General features: G+C 56.5%; 1 protein-coding gene across 1 annotated transcript in view; it reads right to left on the bottom strand.

Moving 5' to 3' along the window:
* FAM53B (family with sequence similarity 53 member B) overlaps positions 1-25,442 on the bottom strand; it is a 76,826-nt gene that overhangs the window by 36,451 nt on the left and 14,933 nt on the right. The window contains exon 3 of the mRNA XM_067709107.1: positions 17,520-18,298. Within this exon, the coding sequence (XP_067565208.1) occupies positions 17,520-18,298 (779 nt within the window). The remainder of the gene's footprint in view (positions 1-17,519; positions 18,299-25,442) is intronic.

Here is a 25,442-nt window from a genome sequence, read left to right as displayed (position 1 = left end):
TCTCCTTGACGGCTTCACAGCAAGGCTGACGCCAACAGTGATGCTGGAAGCGGCTCCTGGTTGTACTAAGAACTTTCCGACCACATTCCTGGTCCCCGAAGGCGCTCCGGCCCTGGCCGCAGCCTCCTGACTCCGGTTGCCTGTGGATTTCTCAGGCGTGGGGCGGCTCGGCCCTGGGATAGGCCGGCCTCTGTTGACTGAGTCTGAGGCGGAGCGCAGGCTAGGAACCACAGCCGTCTGAGGCTCTTAAACGTCAGAGCCAACCTTCCCACCCTTATTTTCACAATACTGTTCCAAAACCACCTCCCCGGGCCAAGTTCTATTACCACAAAGTTAATATCCTCTAGCAACTTCCGAGTTGGTTGTCTGCCTCGGGGGCCAGAACACATCTGGCCAGCAGAGAGATTTCTGGATCCCCACCAGGGTGAGCTTTCTAGGCGTTTGTCTTGAGTGACGAGAACCTCTGCTGTCTGCATCTGAGTTTTGTTCTACCATCCTGGGCGGAACAGCCTCACCAAAATTCTTCGAGGGACGGGAGAAAATCGAGGGAGGGAGTGAAAGCAGGAGGAAATGAACAAGCCTCACTTTGGTCCACACTCCCCAAGCATGGCAGCGACAGAAGGGCAGCCTGGGAAAGATGGGAGCGCTGGGAGTGCACAGGCAACCCGGCCAACGCTTCCAGAGCAAGGCTGCTGGGAGAACGCAGCCTTTTCATTTTTAAGAAGGAATCGTGATTTTGTGCGCTGACATAGGAGGAACGACTTGTTCTGACGCCAGCGCCCCAGTTAGCCAGAGCTCACCAGCTCCCGCAGCTCCTCTCTGAAGCTCCCTTGCCAGCGCCTCCTGCTTTTTTGTTTTGTTTTTTTGGCCACGTGGCTTGCAGGATCTTAGTTCCCCAACCAGGGATTGAACGAGGGCCCTTGGTAGTGAAAGCGCAGAGTCCTAACCACTGGACGCCAGGGAATTCCCAGCACCTCCTTCTTAGTTTCCACTTGAGGAGCACGGGAAAGGGCCGCGCAGGGGCCGAGTGTGGACCCAGCAGAGCCTGAGACAATCGGGTGGCCCACGTGACATGACTGCTGGGATCATGGTGCTGGGCCCTTTCTAGGACTTGCTCTCCTTGAGAAATTGCCAAATGAATTCCAGTCGCTTTCCCAATGGGGAAACTGAGGCACTGGGTCATCTACATTCGGGGCTGGTAAAATTCTCTTGAAGGGCCAGAGAGTAAACATTTTTGGCTTTGAGAACCATGCGGTCTTTCTTGGAACATGAAAGCAGCCACAGGCAATAGTAAGAAACCGGCATGGCTGTGTGCCATTCAGACTTTATTTGCAAAAACGCATAATGATGGTTTGCTGACCCTGATCCACATGGTTTGAGGGGACGGCTGTCACCACTCCTGGAAGGCACTGGCCATAATTGCAGAGCACCGCTGAAGCCCACTTGGGAGGCCCCAGGGGTCCACTTGGTGGAGCTCTAATTAGAACATTACATCTATTATTATAAAATATTAAGTCACATCCCATACAGAACTCAACAGGTCTCCGTCCCCTGGGGTCCTGATCTGTCACAAGGGTGGACCCTACAGCCCCTCCTGGCACAGGCTCAAGGGCTGAGGGGAGGCCCAGGCGCAGAGGGGCTCACGGCTGCCCTCTGTCCCACCTAACACCTCAAGGAAGAAGAGAAGGCGCCAGCAGACTAGAACAGAGGCGGATCCAGCTGCTCTGGACGCCCGGCCTCCAAAGAGGCTCAACAGGGATTCTGAGAGCTGGGGTGAGGACCACACTCTGCCTGTGTCCTGCCTTCTCCCCACTGGCCAGCTCTGGGACAAGCCTCGTGGCCACCAGCCTGCACTGCAGGGTCTCTCTAGGGCCCGGGCAGTCAGGAAGGTCCGTGGAGGGAGGGGCCCTTCTTTTCCTCCACGCCAGCCCCTCATGCTGAGCCTCAGGCGCTGCTTCAGAAGCCCAGGGCTCTTTGTGTAGGTCCCTGGGCTTCATCAAGGCCACCACTGGTGCCCCAGCTTGGGCACTTGCTCAGTGCCACCACTTCGATCTTAAGTTTCAGATTTCGGTAATAATTCAATTTGATCCTACTTCATCGAGAATGGTGACAACTGTCACCTTAGACCGTCTAGACAGCTCCAACAGCTGGCACAGCGGGGACCAGATCAGGCTTCCCTGGAGATGTCATGTGAGATCCCAGCTGCCACCCCAAGACTGGGTACTGACTCCTGAGCCTGGCCACTGTATTGTGCTCAAACAGAGCCCCAGGTGCCCAGGGCCGACGTGTCCCACCAAGGGCCCACCACAGCCGAGGAGGGAAGGCTCACTCCTAGCTGACCCTCAGCTCCTGACTCTGGCCTCCACTGGCCCTGACCCCCCACTGTGGACACCTGAGATGATGGCATGGGCCTGGTGCCCCGAGCCCTGCCTGGCCCCCTGACGAGGAAAGCAACAAGCCCGGATCGCACAGCCTTGCCACACCCAGCTTTGTGAGCCTGGCTGCCACTCGGAACCTCAGTTTCTTCTTCTGCAAAATGGGAACAGCAATTCTCACTTTCTGGGACTGTAATCAAGACAACATGTAACTACGTGAACGCAAGACTCATCCCTGGTCCACAGGGCGCAGTGGAGCACGGGGACACATAGGCACAGTGCAAGCACGCTGTCGCACATGGCAAGAGATCTTATCATTTATGTGTTGACCAAAGTTTCCAGGGGTGGGGCCCAGGCCACACGAGGTGCAGGGCTCCAGCTAAAGGTTCTCCACATGAACCAGGCTGTCCTCATTCCTGGGGAGAAGGGTCAGTGTGGGCAGGAGAACGACTAGGCAGGTGACCCAAACCAAGGCAGAAGGCCCCGCTGCCTCACTTGCTCTGCTCAGGGGTGTTACCGCTGGCCTTCTGGGCTCCTAGGAGGAAAAGGAAGCCCTTTCTGACTCAGTTCATTTCCCTAAGGACAAACTTGGTCATCTTCCTCTTCCCCTGATGAACTTCCGTGTCTGGTGGGGGAGAGGAAGAACTCACCTGAGTGGCCTCGCAGAGGTCAACTCAGCCAGCTGCCCCCGCTTCTGCACCAGGCCCTTGACCCTCAGGCCTACAGGAACCAGGCAAGGAATTCCCCGAAGGCTCTGGGCCCAAGCAGCTCAGCCTGCATGGGTGGGACTCCTTCAGCCCCCCTTCTCCACCGAGGGCCACCGAATACATGGGCACAGCCTTCTCTCTCTGTCCTGGGGGTGGGGGGCCCCCTGCAAACCTACCCCCAGCCCAACTGGGGTTCAAAACCCCACCATCCTGTTCAAAACTATCCTTGGCTCCCCACGGCACACAGAATAAGGTCCCAACTCTCCGGACGGCTCTCGAGCCCCTCCACGCTCCATCCCAACCATTGCTCCAGCCAAACGGGCTGGTTTCCGGTCTGGGGAGCATCTCTGTGCCATGTCTCTCCTCTCCACTCCAGCTGAGGCGCAGCCTGAGTGGCAGCTGGGGCACCACGCCTGGGCCCACCAGAGAGCACCTGTCCCCTTCCAAGGAGCTGAGCCCTGCACACGTCACGGTGAACCCGCCACGTGCCCCTGGTCCCTACTGCTGATTCCCGGAGCGCTCCCGTGAGCGTACCAACTGCCAGTGAGTGTCTGTCCTGCAGTCATCATCTTATGTAACCCCGGCAACAGCCACTATGGACCCTATTTAACAGGTAAAAAGACCAAGGCTCAGAGGGAAGAGCTGCGAGCGCTGGTCATACTCTCCGGGTTTCCACGTGATGATGTGTTTGATGCTGTGACCTCCAGAAGGTTGGGGCCGAGTGTCCTGTCTACTGCCGCACCCCTGGAGCCTACAGGGACCCGACACACAGCAGGTGCTTGGTAAGTGATGGCTGAATGAAGGGATGGGTCCAGAACTTGAATCCAAACCCTCAGAGGACACGGCTACCTCACCAGCTCGCAGCTGGCTGCAGAGACACAGCTGCTCCCACCCGACCCCTCTGCAGCCTGCAAACTCCTTAAAGGCAAGGCCAGGGTCTTAAGCATGCTGGTCTCCCCTGAGCCCCTGGTCCAGGCACTCGTACACAGCTGGCATTCAGTCAATGCATGCTGATTTGAACCAGCTCACAGGGTTGTTGCTGCTTGGAGTCGGAGGGCCCAGAAGGTTCCCATGGAGGGTGGGGCCGTGTCTGAAGTTCCCAGGCTGCTGAAACTGTAGACCCCACCTTCCTGTAAGTCCCTCCTGGCAGGGGGTGCAAACTAGAACCACAAATACAATTTCCAGGAAAACTGTGGTCAGGAGGCTGCCAAGCTCCAGGGACAGGACTGCTCGGGAACCACATTCTACCCCTGGGCCATTTCCCACCTGCCCTTGCACCCGCTGCTTGAGTGCTGGCGGCTGTGCAGCCCGCCCCCAGGGACAGGCCTAGAGCTGGTCAGCTGTGCAGAGCCTGGCTCGTGCCGTGCTCGGGGGGCGGGGAGCAAATCCACAGCCCCGGTCATCAGAGAGCAGGACGGCAGCACAGAGACGTGACCCAGGGCGGGTGGCACCGCAAAGCCTACCTCGGCATTCCCACCCGGACCCCACGGGAAGGGCCCGCCTGGCCAGCCCATCAGGCCCCGTCTGCTGCCGTTCCCCACCTCTCCCCCAGCTCTGCCCTGGCCACGTATCAGACCGAGCGGGGCTGCACAGGCACGATAACTCCAACAGAAAAAACACCTCGGAGAAGAAGGCAGGATCTCCCCCTCCCCACAGACCTGCTCCACAGGGGGCACAGCAGGGGAGCCTATGATGTCCCTGGTCCATGATGGAGCGGTACCTCGAGCATCCGAATGCTCCGTGGCTCCCAGTCCCCTGGTAGAGAGAGCACAGCCCCAGGGAACTTGCACGTCAGAGCAGGGCCTCTTGCCAGCCCTTCCTTTACCAGCTGGTGCCTGGGGCCTCGCGAAGGACAGGGTTTCTGAGTGGGTGGCAGAGCCGAGCCCCTTAAACCACGGCTGAGTCCCAGTCGCATCCCTCACGTCCCCACCCCGAGGCCTTCCTGCCTACCTAGGCCATGAGCCCCGGAGGCTGACGGCTCGGCCACCTACTTTGGTGTGGCCTTGAGCAAATGCACGGTCCACTACAGGAGCCGCCTTCCACCTGTGGCCGCTGAGCAGTGGACAAGCGGCCAGTCCGAGTTGAGATGTACTGTAAACGTGACACACATCCTGAGCTTGGAAACTCGGTGTTAGAAAAAGGAAAGAAAAGCACACATCTCCACTAACGACTGATTCCTATCGACTGCACGCTGAAATGACACTGTTTTGGATATACTGGGTTAAATAAAATATATTATTAAATTAATTTTACCTGTTCCTTTTTTCTTTTTAACTGTGGCTACTAGAAGATTATTTTTAAAATAATCTCTGTGGCTCCTATTCTGTTTCTGCTGCACGGAGCTGAGACTCAGTTACGGCCCTTAAACTGGATAAGATGCGTCGACCTCACAGGGCTATTCTGAGGAGAAAATTCGATGGGTGAGTCTCCTCTGCAAACCTGCTCCCACCCCACTGGCCAGCAGTCAGCAGCCCCACAGCTGCTGCCTCTCACTCCACCTGTGTGGTCACAGGCTGCCCTCTGACCCCTGCGGCCCTATCCTCCGCTCCAGCCTCCCGGCCCCTCTCAGGCCTCCAGGCGGCGGGCTAGGCGGCCTGCTGCTTCCTTCACTGGGCTGCCCATCCAGCTAGTGACAATGACTTCAAGGCCACAAGAAGTAATAAGTCAAAGAAATAATAACGATGACAGTGGTGACGACACTGATCCCAGGGCCAACATTTCCTGAGGGCGTCTGTGCACCAGGCCTGCTGCAGGCGCTCCCACAAGCTCAAACCCCACATCACACAGAAGAGGACACGAGGGCCCAGAGCGGGACAGTGACTTGCCCAGGGCCACCTGGCTAGCGATTGGTATACCAACACTCCACGCCAGGCCCAACTGGCCCCAGAGCCCAGAACCCACCCTTCCTCTCCTGCCATCCTAGGTGAGGGGCAGACGCGGGCAGGGGTATTTGCTCACAGCTTCCCCACGTGCGTCACGCTGAAGCTCTGGTGTCTCTGCCGAGGGACAACTAACATCACACCAGTGCAGATGCCGTCTCCCTTCTCTTGCCAAATACTTAATGCTGCACCATCGGCCCACGTCTGCTAAAATGCTCGCCCCAAACCCACTGCATCGTGCCGCTCCTCTCCTGGCCGTTTCTGAGCGCGACGAAAAAGGGTCTTTTCTGCCGCTGGTCCCCAGCCTGCATACTTGTTCCCATTTTTATTTGCCACCAATTCTTGGAAAATTCCATTGTCCAAGGCTGTTCCAGATTAAAGTGAGATGGAATCCCTCTAGGTGGATTAGACTTGTTTAAAGCTGGTCCCTGCTATCAAGGGGCTACGGGAGGGTGCGCTGGCCCAGAGCTGGAATGCAGTTAGGACCCTCTGCAAGACTGGACCGTGGCACTGAGTCCCAGGCAGGATCCGTCCTTCCACAGGGGACACGTGATGCTCCACGACAGAACGGCATGACGAGGGAGACCACCCAGATGGCCCACAAGGGCCCTCCCCTGGTCTCAGTATCTTCCCAGGGAACCCACCTGAGACAGGGGCAGACAAGAAATTTGGGGTGATAGGGTGAGAAGAGCCCCTCGTGTGAGTGTGATCACAGCCCCGGCCTGGCTGAGCCACTGGCACAGCAAACCCTCAACGCCCCCTTGCGCCTTGTTTGCCAAGTCAGCTCAGTCAGGGGTTTGCTAGGACTTCTCCTTGTGGGACACAGAAGGCCCATTTCTCATGCCTCTTTTCCCCATGTCCAGGCGTGCCCACCATTTCAGAGGGAGAGCAGGACTCCAGGAGGGAAGGGAGACGAGTGCCCGAAGGCTGCGCCCAGAACAGCCTGGCTGCGGGTCAGAGGGGAGGCCGAGCAGGCCCTGGGCTCGGGCAAGTGCAGGACTGGCTGCGACCCCCTTCCCTCCCACAAGACGAGCCACTCTGGGGATGAGGCGAATGGCAGCGGCCAAGGGCTGAAGAGATCTTCTGGCAAATCACAAAAACGGGTAACGAAGGCTCTGCTTTGGGGGCTAAGAGGATTATTACAGACTGTGAGGTGTCCACCTGCAGGACATAACTGACATTTTCTGGGCGCCTCCCCTCGGTATGGCAGAGCCAGACTGCAGGGCCAGTCTCCCTTGTGCTCCACCCTCGTACTATGGAAGGACCTGGAACAGGACAGCTGGGCCGCACTGCTTGGGCAGAGCGGAAACACCTTCCTAGGGAGGCCCTGGTGCCGAAACACGGGACCTCTTCAAGCCTCCAGTGCCCTGGTTTACCAACCAGAAAACTCACAGCTCAAGAAATGCAAAGGCTGCCCAGGGGCTGGGAGGATGAGTCTGTTAGATGGTCTGATATTAGAATTTCGAGGCTACTTCATCAGTGTATGGGCCTAGTGGATATGATAAATAACAGTCATGCTTCCTGACAACGTCCCGAGGCCCTGGGCCAAAGCAGTCTGTGGTGAGAATGTCACCACCTCCACCTGACCTTCAGGAAACCCGAAGCCTAGTCCCAGCCTCGCCCAGGCCCATGGTTCCCCAGTGGTGGCAGGACCCACCACAGCAGGGGCCCTCTGGAGAGGCCGTGGCCCACAGGCCGTGGGCGGCTGAAGAGTGGCTGGGGCTCCTGTCACTGCTCTGTCACTCGGCAAGCGAGCAGGCAGCCCACACTCAATTTTTCCCCCTGAAGAGGGAGGGGAGGAGCCCTCCCAGGGTGGATGAGGGAGACGGCACCCTGGAGGGGTGCCCAGAACAACCAATTCCCTCCCAACCGGGCTGCAAACACAGGCTGGTACTGTTAGGAGTTAGGACCCCGCTCCCCAGGGCCTGAGCGAGGCTGATGTGTGAAGATGTGGCAGCTGAACGCATCCCCCTCAGGGAGGCCTCTCTATCCCTCCAATCTGAAGCCGGCCACCTCCATCTCCTGTCCCCCGCCCGGCGTTACAAACCACACCAGCCTGCTCTAGTTTCCTTATGGCACACAAATCGCCGTCGGAAATTATCTGATCCGTGGTCTGCTTGCTTATTATCCCCCCTTTCTAGAAAGTAGTGGCGATTGTGTGTGTCTTGCAGAAATACCTCCGGGCCTGCGTGAGTGCCACCCAGCAGTCACCAGGGAAGTACCTCTGAGCGCAGACGAGGTGGTGGGGAGTGGAGAGGAGAGCGGAGCGGGCCCCTAGCGTCCTGGCCCAGGACACCAGATGGTACCAAGAGCAGCGGGCTCGCCTCGGTCTGCACAGCGCGGCCCACGGCCAGGGCCTAGGACGCGGGAGCTGCGTGGAGGTGGGAGGGCAGGGGTTCCCCCAGGTGGCAAGGGTCAGCTCAGAGCCCGGAGCTGCCCATCGTCTCGGCTCCAGGCCACTCCCGCTCTGCACTCTGCTCTGGAGCCAGGGCTCTGCCATCTGCCCACTGCAAGGCTATGTCCATGGGAGGGCTGGAGGAGGGGGCACGGCCGGGCATCGTCCTGTCAGCTTCCCGCGTCACTGCCCCCCAGCCCCGCTCCTCGCCCGTGGGAGCAGTTTGGTCCATTCACAGCACTTGCTGCCAGTCTGCGGCTTTTCCAGCATCCACAGAGCCAACTTCTTTGCCCTCCCTCTCCTCAGCCCCACGGGCCTGTGGACTCCCAGCTGCCGGGCCTTCCAAAGGGCAGCCTCTTCCCGGGTGGGAGCAGCTGCCGGCAGTAGCCGCCTCCGTGATACCCTGTGTTCACGCCTCGGCTTCTCGGTTCTTCAGGAACCTGGTCAACAACCGTCCACAGCAACCTCTCTGGACACACGGGCTGGTTTCTGGCCCCGCCAGAAGGCCCTGGCTAACCCAGGCAGCCGGCCCCACTCTCCACGCATGGGCTCTGTCAAGGGAACCGCTGCGGCACGGCCACCACCCTCTCCACCAAGATGAAACGCGTTACAGGCCCCTGCGCTGTTTCAGGGAAGGCTCTGGGCCTGGTGGCCTCAGTGACATATTGTGATGTGAGCTCACTGCTACTGCTCACAAATGAAGCTTCTGGTGGTTGCCTTATATTTTAGAACCAACCATTTCTTTTGTTCTCCAAGGCAGAAAAAAAAGCTACCCCTCGCCCTCCCCAAAAGGAATTATCCAAGAGTTCTACTAAGCCCAACTTTCAAAGGAGGCCTTGTTAATCTTCTCGCCATAAATAGGCAATTAACACCCACTCCGAGTCCAGTCAAACCAAGTTCCTGCCGGCTTGGGGACGTGGCAAAGGGCTGGCTGGCCCTCCTGCATGGCATTTGCTTTCTTTAGTTCTCGACTGTGGCCTGAAGCTGCAAGAAAAAGGCCAGGAATCCAGGACGGCTGATTCCGCAAAAATTTTACAGATAAATGGCTCACGTCAACGGGGATTCTATGTCGATGCCACGCCTGGGACAACGGAGGACTATGTTACAAAAGGCAAAACGGGCATAATTTCACCCTGTGCGGGTCCCCACGAAAGCCAGCGGCCTGTACAGGATAAAAGCACAGGTAGGCGGCAGGCGCATCACCTCAGGCCCGGCTCATAATCAGTCACACGTCCGTTCTCAGCGACCCCGCTCCGTGCTTCCCTGTCTCCGGCCCTCCCAGGGGCAGACCCACAGGCTCACCGAGGGCTTGGAGCTCCTTCCGGGGAGGCGTTATCCCGCCAGCCCCAGTAAGGACGCAGGGATAAGACAGGGAGTGCTGAAATCCTTCCGGGTTTCTCTCAAGCGGCCCCTTGCCCTGCATCCTTCCAGGCTGGGCTGAGGTCACTGCGCTCTGTTAGTGGATTCACAAAGGCCACTGCAGGCCCCTCATTTTCCAGAGACTCTGCCTCAGCTGATGTAAACAGACCAGATGCGGCACAGCTTCGACGCGACCCAGTGTGACAAGCCTTCAGAGCTGTGAGAGCATCCTCCTGCGGCCCTGAGCTGCCCCTCATTCTCCAGCCAAGTCCAGAATAGGGGACCCAGTTTCAAGGGGACAAGGACGGAGAAGCTTCAGCAAAGGAGTCAGAGGCCTGGAGGCAGGCGTGACGAGAAAGGGTAGGAATCGGTTTCCTCAGGGTGGGAAAGGGCAGCCTGGGCTGGCAAAGCACTGATACATAAGGGTTTGGGGGTGGGATGGGCTCAAGGACACTTGTGGAAACAAAACGAATCATGGTGATCAGCTATACTTCACTTCTACTGAGAACGGATCATGAAGAAATACAGCCAAAGTGAGGGCTGCAGGTGAGATAACAAAAGGGACTTACGATCAGCAAACTCTAAACACGACAGCTTATCTCTGGGGATCAGGGTGACTGATTCTCGGCCCAGTGAGGTCTGTGACTTGGAAGCTACTGACAAGATCAACGCCCTGGCTGGGCCTGTTGGTCGCGCCTCCAGAACATTTCAGCCCCTAACAGGAATCAGCGTGGCCCCTGCCCTGGTCTAGCCCACGGTCCTATCTGCCAACAGCTCCCTGCCTCCCCCACCCCTCAGTCCATGCTGCTCCCCGCAGCCAGGAGCGTGAGGGCGGGGCTGTCACTCCCCTGCTTAAAACTCTCGGACGGACGCTTCCCCCTGTGCTCAGAATAAAAGACAAACATCTTCAGAGGACCTACAGAGAAGGCCCTGCACTCGGGTCCCCCGCCCCCATCATCCGCTCTGCTCCAGCCACACGAGGCTCCTCCCAGCCCCCTCCTGACTCCGACCTTGGCGCACACACTCGTGCAAGCCCCGTAGCCACCCCACCTGCACTCTTCCAGGGCCGCCTCAGGGCTTACTTCCATGGTCACATGATTCTAAGGCACTGTGAGAACACTCTGGAAGCCTGGCCTCTTTTAAATGCTACCGGGGACCACAGATGCCCAATGCACACAGCAGGTGGACAGGGCACTGACAGCCACACCGAGTTCCTGGCCATTCACTCTGCCACCCAACACAAGACTTCAGCAGGGACGCGGAACCACCATGCGTGGGGACTTGCCTTGGAAACATCCAACACAACATAGTAGACGTTTTCCAGACGTTCCGCACAAAGCAGGGCCGGAGATGTCCTCAGATGCGCCTCCCACAGGCCCACAGGCTGTGGGCTCCTGGGGCAGGGCGTCCGCCTCCTGCCTCCATGTCTGGCATGGGAGAGCAGGGCCTAGCCAGTCGCAGGTGCCCCAAGCTCATGCGGGGAGCTGGAGGGGCTCCCACCTGGGCACCTGGGTTATGAAGCAGAGGCCCCATCCAGAAAGCCCTGGGCACCCCCAGAGCTCTGTTGCCTCAAGCACCCTTCGGCTCAGAGAGGCTCTCAATTAAAGCATGGAAAATCACCAAGTGGCGTTAAAAGCTGCCTCCCTGGCATGTCCCCAGTTGAACTCCTTCTATTTTTCTTTTCCCCAGGAGATCAAAGCTATTGTGTCAACACTCGGCCCTGATCCGAGTGACCTTAAGCAGATTGCTTATGCAACCTGGTGGCTTATTGCTTATGCAGCCTGGGACACAAGGAAGGATCCAGGGGTCTGAATAGGGGTTTCCTCAAATTATGAGACCCCCATCAGGGGTTCTGTGGTGTTTCTGAGAGGAAGGAAGGACTAGAGAGAGCTGAAACTATTCTCCTGCCCCGGCCCTGCCCTGCTCCACGGCTGCAGGATCACGACACCCCTGTGCCAGAAGCAGCAAGCCCAGCTGGCCGCTGGAGCCCATGAGACAGGCCGCAGGGTGCGGCTCTGACGCGAAAGCATCGTCCCTGGCTGGATGCACGCCACATGAGTCCTGCCCACGCCCATGAGAAACAGGAACTGTCGTTCCCATTTTACAGACGAGAACATGGAGGCTTACAGAGGGTGACCTGCCCAAGGGCACACAGCTCAGAACAGCAGCAGAGTGGGGAACTGAGCCCCACCTGACACCAGAGCTCACACTTTCTCCTCTACGCCGCCCTCTGTGTCCCGCGAGTGTCAGCTACCTGGATGGGGCACCTGGGGGCAGATCACAGCACAGGAGGAGCACTGAACCCGGTCTTCCCAGCCTCCTCAGGAGCCGCGTGGCTTTGCGCAAGTCACCAACTGTCCCGGACTCTCGAGTGAGGGGTGAACAAGAGCAGAGGTGGCGGATCACTTAGCAGTGGCCGCCAAGGTCACGGAGGGGAAGATTCTAGACGTCCTCTGAGTTCAACCAGAAGGACCACCGCAACTGACCAGCAATGTCTGTCAAGAGCATGGAAGGAGCTGCCACCCTTGGCATCCACTGCTCTGATGGCCTGGGTCTTAAAGGCTCTCTTCCTTTGTTCAAGCCCATCCTGTTTCCTCACAGGAAGCAACTATTCCCATGTGCCCACAGTGGTTTTGCCTTTACTTTTATTTAGCATTTATGTCATCCCAGTTGGAATCCCAGGTCTTTCCATGACTATTCCTCAAAGATCTTAACACCCATCCGCATTCTGTGCTGTGAAGGGCGACCCACCTCTGAACTCCTCTGCTTGCTGTCAGCACAGTTCCCCAGGCCAGCAGGAAGGATGCTAAGGGTGCAAAGGGGCAGGAAACTGGAGCCAGTGAGGTGGCCGGCCGCTGGCAGAGGGGACAGAAGGCCACAGAGGCTCAGGCAAGCCAGGCCTGAGCCCAGGACTGAGCCAAGAGAAAGCACAGCTGGCCTGCAGCTGCCAGGGCTGCCGGAGCGCGGCCAGTGGTGCGAGGGCCACCCTCGTTAAAGGCAGGCCCCACCAGCACACAGGCCAGAGCGGGAGGCTGACCAGAGGGGGCCTCACCCAGGGACGACCCTGCCAGCAAAGAGGCACGAGTTACGGATGAGTGTCTGCGAGAAGCCCTCCGCCGACTTCCCCCACCAACCCCTCACCTTTCAGAGCCCACGCGGCCCTGGCCAACCTCCTCTCCTGGACTCGTCCGCAGACCACGGCTCTCAGCGTAGTTTCTACCTCATGCTTCTTTCCTACCCCAAACTGCCCCCGGCCAGCTTTCACCGGCCCCTCCAACATCTGCTAACACAACAGTTGCTGCCTGTTCTGAGGCCTGCTCTGGGAGCTTCGGGGGCTCAGTGTGTGGGCAGCTGCAATCAATCAAACCTCTGTTCCAGCATCCTGACCCCTCCTCACAAACGTCTCCCTTCTGTTGGAAGCACTGCTGAGAAATACAATTTGTTGCTCTTTCAAGCTGACCAGCTTGGAGTTAAAAATACAGCAGGGCCTATGACACCCCGGGCATGGCGTTCAGCGGGTAATCCTTGACTGTCGTTTTGCTGAAATCTTTGCTCATCACACACGCGATCCATGTCTAAATGGCCACGCACAGCCCAGGTCTCACCGGGAGTCAACCAATGCTTGGTGGTCAAACCAGGTCTCAAAAAAGCAGTAATAAATAATGTCAGCACAAGTCCTGCTACTAAACAACTCACAGGCTCAGGCTGGGCCCTGCCCTCAATGGCGCACGCTGTCACTCTGCAAAGAGGAGGCTGCAGCTTCACATAAAACACCAGGCGGAAGGCGCCTCAACAGACCACGTGAGGAAAGCTGCGTGGGGAGGGCAGCAGGACCAGCCCTGGCGCGCACGAGGCAAGACTGACCCCCGGGCCACCTTTGAGCATCTGGCTCTGTGGAACGAGTGGCTGCAGTCACAGTTACAGGGAGGGAGGGCCTTTCGGGGCCAGGTCCTTGCGCCATCCCTCCCCGAGGGGGCCTCCTCTCTACAGTCGCCCTCCCTCACTCAGGACCCAGCTCCCTGCCTGAGAGCCGGGCACTCAGGCTTTAAGAAGCGAAGACAATCTGAACGCAATTCTCACCAACCCCCTCCCCCACTGCTGCGAAGGACAAGAGCCACCGCTGCTGCCAGCTGGGAGCTGTGCCCGGAGACCTGGCTGGGAGGGCAGGGCACCTGCAGGGGCGTCGGGTGGGCTCCTGGGGTCCCTTCCATCCTGGTACCACGGGTGACAGACATGAGACAAGAACGCTCACACATGCCAGCCTCCTCTGGCAGGTGGTGATTCTGATTCTCTCCCCATTTCACAACCCCCAGCTCCAAAACATGGAGTTTACCGCAGGCTGCGCAGGGCTGCAGGGCAGGCCTCCTTCCCATTTTCAAAAGAGAAGGATGAGGCAAGAACAGGAAGCAGCAAGAAGAAATAAGTGGCAAGGACAGAGAAGGGGGGGGTAAAATCAGAAGGAAGGAGACGTCAGATAAAGAAAAGGAGTCTTCAGAACGTCACCCTCTAGGCCCAGTTCTGCCTCTGGAGATGCCCAGAGCAAGCCCACGCCTTCCCGCCCAAGCCCTGCCATCACAACCACCAGCATCTGTCAGAGCTCCCTGGGCCCACATGCAGGTCACATGTGTGTAGATAGACTCACACGTGTATCAAAAGGTATCACAGATACACACATTTATACACAGACATACATACATAGCTACACACATACAGACATGTGCACACACACTGACACATTTACACAGCATACACACACACATGCGCACATATGTGACTTCCCCTATTCCTCCCAACAGTCCTATGTTGGTGGTGGTGGCAGTGCCGGTATTATCTGCTGCACAGAGATGTTAAGCAATTTGCCCAGGGCTGCCAGCCTCCTGCCCCATCTCTGAGGCCTTCTGATTTGTCAATGCCCCGCCCCTCCAAGTGAGGATCTAAAGGTGAACACCGTGTTCCGGAAGGGTCTGTTTCCTCAGAAGGGGCTGGGAGGGACACAGCCCAAGGTCACATCTACCTCTCAAGGCCTCAGCTTCTAGCTCAGAGCCCGTACCTCAGAGTGGTGCCCACCCCAGGGCCTCCCTGTGTGCACGAGGACCTCAGGGCGTTTGGCCTCTCCTGCCCGCCTGACTCTCCCCGGGTCCCTCCCCGGCCCCTTTTCTGTGGCAGCCTGGAGAGGCTCTGGCCACCATCCTTGCTCTGGGCACTGCTGGTGCTCACACAGACCCCAGGGAGGTCCCAGCCCCGGTCAGCGCCTCTGGTGGCTGTGGTTTATCAGAGCTGCCCGTTGCTCCAAATGTCTGACCGCAATGCACTCACTCTGTACCTTCAGCCCGAGTCTCTCATGCACCTGGGCCCAGAGCCCACGCACACAGGGGCTCCTTGACAATGATGCTCACCCTTCCCGCCAGGGAGGCGAACGTATAAAGCAAGATCAAAAGACCCACGAGAGAGAGTCTGCGATCCGGCTGCAGGAAAGGGTAGCAGGACACAGAGAGCAGCGCTGACCCTCGGCACAAGCCGGCCTTCCCACCGACGTGCAGACCCGCTCGCTTCCCGGCAGCTAAAGATGTGGGTAAGAGCACACGGAGGCCAGGGTCTGGGGGCAGTAAGTCCTGCACCAACCGCTGCCTGGCTGCGAGCAGGTTCCCCCCACCCCCCACACACCCCCATCCCCGCACCCTCCTGCCCAGCAACAACACCACTCACAGGGTGCCGGCTGCAGGGCCCTACATGCTCCAGGCTGCATCCAGGGCTCTTCAACTGCATAGAGGTGGCCCTAGGCCTGGCTTTCAAGGCTCCGGGAGGAGGAAGGCCCACCTCCCGAGGCCATGAATCACCTGGTGGGGGAGCCGAAGCAGGTGGCGCCCCAGGGGGAAGAGGGCTGGCTGGGTCTAGAGGCTTGGTGGGGGGCGGCTCAGGGCCCATCCATCCCCAGGGCTCTGGCCGCAGCCCCTCGGCCCACACGCTTCCCAGGGGCCCCTTCTCTGCTTTCCCGGGACCCTGCCCTCTCCAGGCCTTGGCTGGGGAAAGACAGGCAGAATGAGGGCAGACTCCTCAGGACTTTGGAGGGCTGCCTGGAGCCAGTGAAGCAGTCCATACATCTGGGCACAGTCCCACAGGGCAAAATATCTTCAAATGGTTTCTACCCAAGTGAGGACGGGAAATGTCTCCAGTGATGCCAGTGGTGTTATTCCAACTTGTGGCTAGTAAAATACAATTACACTTGTACGTTGTTTTTATTACCTATCTAGCTTATTAGCTAATAAAATAAGCTCGGCATTGAAAATTTAACTGAAGCCATTTATCGTACCCACAACTCAGGGCTCTGGGTTTCCTTCAGCAGTCACCCAAATCTGTTACCTTTCCAGCCTTTTAACCTATTTACATTTCTCCAGGAAGGAAAATTCCACCTGCCTGTCCAACTTGAATGAATGTGTTCGATCGCTGTCTAGCTTGGACAGCCCTGGAGAGGCGCTGGGAGGAAGGGAAACTGACCATGAGGGCAGGGCCTGGGCTCTTGGACAAAGGTGGCCAGAAAGGCTGGACTCAGGGGTCAGGTGGGTGGTCTAGACAAGAGATACCTGCACCTCTTCTTTTGGGGGGACCTCTAGGCTTGGAGGGAGAACTAGAGGAGAAGGAAACGCCATAAACAGAAGCTGTATTTTCATTCTGAAATGAAAGGAGGCCCGGCTGAAAAAGCAGCACTGGCCACTGAAGGAAGGCAGTGGTGCCCGCCTGGGAAGGGGTGGACACGACAAGCCTGCCTGCACAGACGTGGCCGTACGCTCACGAGCGAGGCCAACCTCTCAGCGCCAAGCTAGTCCCCACTCCCTCAAGCCCAGCCGTGACAGATGCTCACATAACAAGACTAGAAAAGATAATGCTCAAACCGTGGCTCTGAGCACCCGAGGAACCCCTGGACACAGAAGCTAGAGCGCCGCGTTCTACCCACCACATCCATCTGTCCTCGAGTGGACAGGTGGTCACAAGGACCAAGCCTGCTCCCTGGGCCTCACTGTCACGCTCTGACCCTTGGGGCTCCGCAGTGAGAACCAAACGCAGGCAGCCCTCAGGCTTGGAGACTGTCCTGATGATGGTGTCTTAACTCCAAGTTCATCTCATTCAAACCCATACCCAAGATCGGTGTTAGCACGAGGCAGGGCTCTGAGACTCGGAGGATAAAGCACAAGCGACAGGGGTGTGTGGCCAGAGGCCTCACCTACAGCGAACAGCAAGGATGATTACACAGGTGGCACAGAGCAGAGTGATCACAATTTCTGGATGGTCTCACACTGTTGGCAGTTGAATCAAAAGAATAAGCGCCTCCCCCCATTTCTCGTTCTTTAAAACTAACACCCACGGCACTGATCTCAGGATCAACATGATCTGAGTGACACTGAATCCCGGCCTGTGCCAGCAGTTCCTACGGCGGCTGCAGGGATAGGCCCCTGGGAGAGGCTCCAGAGAAGTACCAGGAGGGGGACCACCAGTGTCTGGTGACGCTGGACTGCCCGATGCCCCGCCTCTCACCATCTGTCTGCTCCTGTACCGCTAGCACGTGTGCAGAGGGAAAGAGCATTTCTGATTTTAAATGGAAAGAAATAGATGTTTAAAAACAAAAAAAGGGGGGCTTGATTTCATCTTTCACTGTACAGAATTTTTTAAATGAGGAAACTAACACACTTCCTGGGCATTTCTGACACTGGCACCCTGCAGTTGCCCGGGACGGGCCAGGAGCCGTGGAGGCTCCGATGAGCACCTGGGTGCTTCTGCAGCATCTTCCAGAACCTTCTGGGGCTCTTACCTGCGCCATCTTTGCCAGGTCCAGGGAGGGCCTCTGCTCCTGTGCCTCCTCGGGGCGACGCCGCTTAACGCCGACCTTCTTGTCGTTAAGGACACACGGCTGGGAGCGGCTGCGGGAGAGCCCACTGGAGCGTCTGGCCAGCTCCGGCGTCGAGGCAGGGGTGCTGCTGGCTGAGGGGGGACAGTACTCCGCAAAGGAGAACTGCTCGTGCGAGCAGGAGAGGGACCGTTGCATGTCCAGTCGGGCCCCACCCATGGGGCTTGGGTCGGGGCCCCAGATGTCGCCTGCCTGTCTGCAGGTGGCCGAGCCTGGCGTCCCCTGGCAGGGCTGACCGCCAGATCGGTGGTGAAGTCCCGCCTGGTCGTAGGGCGAGGAGAGCACGTTGGCGCGGGACGGGAGGCTGAAGCTGGAGCTCCTCTGCATGGTGCTGAAGCCGTTGGAGTAGCGCTGGACGCTGCCCCCGCTGTAACAGCGCCTCTTTTCAACAGGAGTCCAGACTTTGGACCCCAAGGGCCTCCACGATGTTCGGCAGCTGGACATCTCGTCGGAGAAGGACAGCGACCGGCACTGGCGCTTGCTGGGGGGCGCTGAGGGGTTCCCGCTGTGGTCACTGAGGCTGAGGTCTTTGATCAGGTTGGTGACCGCGCAGGCAGTCGCGGCCTCCCGGCGCCACAGAGCGCGGTCCTGACACTTGTCGGGCAGGCGCTCCCAGATGCCGGCGCTCGGCTGGTCGACCTGAAGAGGGTACTTCCTGTCCAGGTCTCGCCATCTGTCATTTTCTGGTTCGTAAATGACAAAGAGAAACAGGATTGGAGAAGGCCTTCGCGCCAGCCCTCTATCTCCTCACCAAGAACCCGTCTTAAACAGGATGTTAGAGCCAGAAAGGCCCTTAAAAGCCATCCAGTCCAACCTCGCTTTACAGATGAGAAACTGAGGCTCAGAGAGGGGACATGAGTCCCACGGTGCTGAGTCAGAAGCAGGGCAAGGTCTAGGATCCAGGCAGCCCCCAGGACTCCTGAGACGGTTTCCTTTCCAACATACCGTACTGCCTCCCAGGAAAGTCCAAAGCACTACTGTTCACCCCAAAGGCTTCTCATTTTCTAGAAGGGAAACTGACTTGCCTCACCCCTGCCCTGGCCGGCAGCAGAGTGGGGGCAACGTGTCTGTTACGTCCCATCTTAGGGCTCTGCTGCTCTGGGGCTGGGACTCGACGCCCTGGCGGGAAGACCACAACCAAAGATGAGTCTATCAGAACTTCAGAGGGGCTGGAGGCGCTGCCAGGTTAGTGCATCTGAACTCCATCTTCAAAATACTTGCCGACAATAGAAACTGGGTATTTCACGGATTTACATCCCCTCCACCAAAATGTTCCACAACCAACAGTAGCTGCCAGTCACTGAGGACTTTCCTTGTGTTCACTCGCTCTCTGGCTGAAATCGAGGACAAAGTGGCTAAAATCTATAGAAGTCAGTCTCGGGCTGCAGAGATGTAAGGGTGCCATTTCAACTTACACACTCGGGTCTCTCCATGAATGCACGGATAAACAAGCTAACCCTGCTAGGAAATGCGGACTTTTGCACTTGAACCCTTACTTTAGAGAAATATTCAAGAACTATTTGTTATTTTTCTACTATGGAATCAGGCACTGTGCTGAGAATTTTAGGAGAACAACCTTGACACAGTTCTTGTATTCAAGTTCACAATACAAAAGCAAAGTTAAGAAATACGCTGTGCTGCCAGGGGTCAAACATGCTACCATGTTTCTATGTCTTTCTCATCTACACATATTTACAAACTGTGCAAATGTGAATATGGAGAGAAGTATGACCGAGTCAGTCAGCAGAAGGAGAGAAGTAAAATCTGAAATGACTTTCAGTAGCTATTTCACACACACTGATTCTCAGCACTGCAATCAGTTACTGTGCATCCACCGTGGGTGGTGTAACCCAGCACAGTGCCCTGCACGGCTACCACTGCTGCCCAGATGGGGAGACCCAGGCTTGGGGGGGTTGAGTAAGTGGCCCCAAGCCACACACCTAACAAGTAACGAGATGCAAGCCCAGGCTGACCCAACCCAAAGCCCTTTGCTCTTTTTGCTCCACTGCAGCACTGAGGGAACCACAAGGCAGTCTGACCTTGGCCCTGCCCTCAAGGAGTTTACTACTCGTTCAGGATGAGCCATCACTCAGAAAATTGTGACGTCCTTGCTCCAGGCAGCAAGGACTGTAGGACCATCTTCTCTACCAGTGGCCACTTCTCAAAGGGCCCCGAGAGACACACCTGAGGGACTCACTCCATGCTGAGTGCCACAAGCAGCAACTACTGGACAGGTTCAAAGGGAATGACCAGTGAGGCCCAAAGGGAGCTTCACGAGCCAAAGGAAAAGCCAAATCAGGGCTAAATGTGATGCTCCTTCCTCCAGGGCACCCTGTGCACCCATAAGACGCAGAGCCTGAGGCGCTGGGACCCTGGACAGGGGACATGGCAGGAATCGTCCAGAGGCTGTTCCCACAGGAGGGCCTTAGAAGCTGGAGAGACAGGAGAGAGATCTGCCAAGTTAGGCCAGCTGGGAACAAAGCAGGACTGACGTTAAACGTCCAGTTCATCTCATCCCTGAAATCTGCCCGGGCCCTGATACGCGGCAAGTCTCGATAAGTGTTCCTGTAACTTAATCATTACTAAAAACTGACAAATCATTACCAAAAATTATCTTTTTGCAAATAGCATTTATGTTGTTCAAAATAGGTCCTCACTACCTACCCCTCCTCAAATATTCACCATTCTTTTTTTTTTTTTTTTTTTTTTTTGGCCACACCGTGCAGTACGTGGGATCTTAGTTCCCCAACCAGGGATCAAACCCGCGCCCCCTGCAGCGGGAGCACAGAATCTTACGCACTGGACCGCCAGGGAAGTCCCTCACCATTCTTTTAAAAGAGTTTCAATTTGACATTTGTCAGCAGTCGAAAGTTCAGTAAACTAATACTAGAGTCAAATTTTAAAAAATACAGACCAACCTTGACTGAGTCACGACCATCTCTGGTTTAGAAGAAGAAAAGTTATCCTCAGAAACAAGTGAAGATTTATGTATGACGATGTTCTTCAAAATGATATGAGTGATGGCAAAATGGTAAACACACCTGAAACGTCCTACAGTAGGGGGCTGGTTAAATAAAGTACCGAGGAATACCATGGAGCATGAAAAACTCAGTTTCAAAGAATATTAATGATGTGGAGAAATGCTAATGATGCAATACTAAGCGTAAAGAAAGGATACAAAACTGCAGAGACGGCGTGATTCCTATTTAGTAAAATACCTATGTTATATATATGGGAAGATAGAAAGGAAATAAACGAAAATGTTCACGGTTGACTGGCAGAGAGCTGGTTGATTTTTCTCATTTTTGTCTCCCTGGAGCTTCTACGTTTTCTATAAGGACAAACACGTGGAGGACCAGGGCCTGGGACCCCACCCTCCCCTGGGTTTGCTCCTTTGGTCTTTTAGGAAGTTCCCATCAAACAACGCTCGCCACCGACTCCCCTTTTGGGACAAGGCATTGAGGTGCCACATGGGCCACAAATGTGGTCGATGAGGAAGGAACCAAGGACCAAACCGAGGGCAGTGAGGGCCCCAAGATGGCGCCACAGTGGCCCCAACTTAAGGAGCCTAGAGCCCACGGGAGACGGTCCCTGTCCCAGGCCTTGGGAAACCTGGGAAATTTAAAAGAGATTGGTCCTATCCTCAGAAGATACCACTTTCTGTCGCATTTTTCTTTCACTGCCCTGGAGTTCTCCCCATCTCTAGGGAGATCGTGAGACAAAGGGCAAGTGGGAGCCAGTTAAGCATGAACGTCCTGTCTCTCCAGTGGCTACCTTGTGATCTTGGTGCTTCCTGACTCGGGCCTCCCTACTCCAGTCCCATTTCCTTTCTGCCCCCAGAGAACTTTCTGAGGCCCACACACGTCGTGGGCCCCGTCGACTCGTGGTCTCCCCAGTAGGCCCTGTGCTTCCAGGCACGCCGGACTTCCTGTGACAGCAGAAGTCAGAGAAGAGTCAGGGAGAGCCAAGATCATCCTTGAAAACCCCTGAAACAGCCCATAAAGCCCACTCCTCCTGGTTTTGTGTACAAAGCCCTGAAGAGTACATAAAACTAAAGTTTAATGAATCGACTGCAGGAATGAGCACAGGGGACATCTCTGTGCAGTGGGGTGTGCATTCGACTTGTTTTGCGGTTTAACTATCAAATCCCCAGTGGGAACTGGGGTTGGATGGCTAACTCTCGCGTGCTCCTACCTGCCTACAGGAACTACCTGTCTCTGTTTTGAAGAGTAAGCCTCTATTGACCTTAATACATAGATGTCTTTGTCGTAAGGAGGAGTAAAAGAGTCAGTTCTCAACTCAATCCACCGGTTAAATGCGGGTACAGCACTACCGACCGCCATGGACCTGCAGCTTCCCCTCCCACGTGAGTTCTTCCATGTTTTCACACCTTTGCAGAGACCTGCACCAGTCTCTTACTTCCCACTGCAGAGCCAACTCAAACATCACCTCCTCTGCAGATACGCCCTCTCATACAAGCCCTCGGGCACCTGCAGCTCTTTGCCTAGACTTTCAATCACGTGGCTCACATCAACTGAACTTTAATGATCTGTTTACGTGTCTACGTCATCTATTGAGCTAGAAGTTCTGGAGCACAGTCCCAGCATGACTCTCCCGTGCCCAGTACACAGCTTGGCACACAGCAGACCTCAGCCGGTGGTGGGTGGAAGAAGGAGGGTATGACGAACAGCAGATAGAAGCTACAGAGCAGACCACGGTGTTCACTTGGTCTCGCTCATCCTCTGTCCCTGGCACAGGTAACCGTTCCTTGGCCAGGCAGGTCCAACCTGGGCTGTGCCTTGAACTCCCCACCCCACCGCGGCCAGGGATGGTTGTGTATGAACTAGCCAGGGCCCTGGCTGGCACCGCAATAGCTAAGATACTTTGAAAACACGAAGCCTGCCCGATACCGAGCACTGCTACTGTGTGTCAACACCAGCCAGGTGGCCACTTGTTCTGTCTGCGGAGCAGATAATATTTTAATTGTTTCTATCTTTATCGCTTCAAGAAGTACAATATAAGAAAAGTAAAAACAATCGAGGCTATGTTTAGCCCTTGTGTTTTCCCCCTTCGCTCGGGGAACAGAAGGCGATTTGTTGGGTCAGGTCACCAGACAAAAGAAACAGGAATAGAAGCTAATTTTTCATGGCAAACCGCCCTGAGCGTTAGGCCCAACGTCATGGTGTACAAAAGGCCTCGGTTCGGCTCCAAGGAGAGGATACCGGACACCCCCGCCCCTCCATTCAATACCACTTCTGCACAAACAACTATAACTCTTCCAGAGGTGACAATGGCCGTGGACGTGGGGATTCCACTGAGCAGGGCTCACTTGGTGTGGTGGGAAGGGTGTGGACTTGGGTTCGCGCCTCAGCTCTGCAAGGGACTTAATTAATCTCTCAGAGCCTCAGTTTCTTCATCTATAAAACGAGGGGACTGGTGATAACCACCCTGCAGAGCTATTCTGAGAGCTAACAGTTGCCTCGCACAGGGCCTGCGAGGACGGAACAGGCTCTCGAGACGGCAGCCGTGATTGTGACCACACCGCAGAAGGCTCGGGCAGTGGAGCCTCAGCCCTTCTGCAACCGGGGACCCATCTCTGTGGGGTCTGGTTGGAACGGGAACCTGGACGCTCTGCACGAGGATGTCTCAAAGTGTGGTTTCAGGACCACCTGCAGGGGCATCCTCTGGGCTGTTAAAATGCAGATTCCCAGGCCCAGATTCTGATACACAGAATCTCTAGGGGTAGAAGCCTGCATTTTAATAAACTCCCCAGGTTATTTTAACACGAAGTTGTTGAGAACCGCTGCTCCGGACTGCAGGCTACACAGGGGCCTGGGTTCTCAAACACCTCTGCGGCAGCCCAGTCAGACCATCCAGACACACCAGGAAGCTTCTGCAGGGCTGACCATCCCAGTCTCCAAAAATCTGCATTTAGAACGTCACTGAACACTGGTGTTCTGGTGTTTGTTTTGTTTGGGGCCAACAACAGAAGGTAGAATTACGGAGAAGGGTGACTCTGCCCTTCAAGTTCCTCAAGGTCCCTTTTCACAGGAGGGGGTGGGGACCCCGAGCTGCACGGCATGTTCTGGATGGAGGGCCAGTGGGAAAGGCCCGAGAGGCCCACCATTCACGCAAAGGGGATAGCGTGAGCCCCCCTCCCGCCGAGACACACCGTGGCCTAGAGCTTCTCAGGGAGGTTCCCGGCACCACGCCTCCAGCAGATGGGGCACAGCCCCGGGACACAGGCACCGGCCACTCAGGCTCTCGGCGAGACCCCTGCCTTCAACCCTCAGGGGCAGCTCCAGTTCCTTCACTTCCCTGCCGAGCTTGCCCTCACAAGGCTGAGGTCGCACACAGGAGCGGCGTAAGCGCACACGGCGCTCCTCCTACGGATGTGGGGCAAACTACGCAAAACACACGAGCCACGTAAGCATCTAGCTCTCTCGCAGATGGCCTGACTAGGTGGCCTCCACGGTGTCTGTCCAAGCTGAGGCGCCACGACTGAGCCGGACACTCCCCGAGGCCGACGGGCACACACGTGGGGACGGGAGCTCAGATCCCCCAGCCGCATCACAGGCTTTGGTCCTGAAACCACCCCGTGACTAAGGAGAGCAGAAGGCTGCTGCGTGCACAGATCCAGAGCTCAAAGAAAGAAAACACCCGGAGGAACACAAATAGCATCTGACCTCAGATGTTCTTGTTTCCATTTCTGCCCTTAAACTTGAAGGGAGATTCCCAGGGGCCCAGGTTCTGAGTGGACTACAGGCCTTCTTGCGTTCAAAAGACAGAAGAGATTTACAGCCTTGGATATCTTTATCCTGTGTTTAGAGGCTGCCTTATGGTGACATAACCACAGCAGAATGTGGTTTCTAGAAAAGGTTAAACACCTGAAGCACAGATCCGAGGTACAGAAGGTTCTTGCCGCCGCCCAGGCTGGGGCAGCAGGCCTCAGTCAGATCAAGGTCGGCTGACTCATTCGTGGATTTCACACCTGTCTATTGTGCTGACACCAGTCTCCTGCCCTGCCCTGCCCTGCCCTGTGGGTTGGGCCGTGCTAACTTGGTCTCAGGGCTGCAAGGACTCTATGCTTGATTTGGGGGTAGAAGTTCACCAACCCTTTCAAGGGGAAACTCAAGAGAATTGAGGTGTCTCTCTGAAACCAGCTTTATTAAACCGGTCTTATGAAAAGAACACAGGTGGAAAGACATAAAGGGCAATGACATGAGCTATCCGTCAATGGCGGCATCTACTTTTAAATGAACTTTTAGAGGCCCCGGCCCACGGGTGCACCTCTTTCCCTGTATCACCAGAATGAAGACTCAATTCAGAGCTGTGTCAGAAAGAAAAGGTTCCTGGGCTCTGCCCACCTAAGCTTCAGCCTCTGGTTGTGCCCCCTCACCTGCAATAAATCATAAAACGTCAGCGGCGTTTTGGGCTCAGGGACAACAACAGCACAGGATGCCAAGCTCCTCGGCCAAGGCCTGAGGACAAGGGACAAGGATGGCTGGGGATAAATAACGCTCCACTGGTCCCAGCAAGTGGAAGGCTGGCTCAAGGGGCGCAGGGAGATGCCCGAGAGGCTGGTGGGTTCGGAGCGGCTACCGGGGGCCCTGCCGTCACCAGCCAGGTTGGGGTGGTGCACGGCAGCTGCCACTGCTTCTGGGAAGTCTTTGCTCTCACAAAAAGAGGCCCAGTGGGATCCCCAGACAGTACAGAGGTGTAAATAAAACCCCCCAGACTGGCCACTGGGAGCGTGGGCCTCAGCCTCCCAATCTGTAGGAGGAAGTGCGGACTAGGGCCCTGTGACGGCCCCTTTCAGCTCTGAAT

The sequence above is a fragment of the Pseudorca crassidens genome, chromosome 16 (genome assembly GCF_039906515.1).
Source record: "Pseudorca crassidens isolate mPseCra1 chromosome 16, mPseCra1.hap1, whole genome shotgun sequence".
In the NCBI taxonomy this organism is placed as follows: Eukaryota; Metazoa; Chordata; class Mammalia; order Artiodactyla; family Delphinidae; genus Pseudorca; species Pseudorca crassidens.
This window is presented reverse-complemented; position numbering and strand designations above follow the sequence as displayed.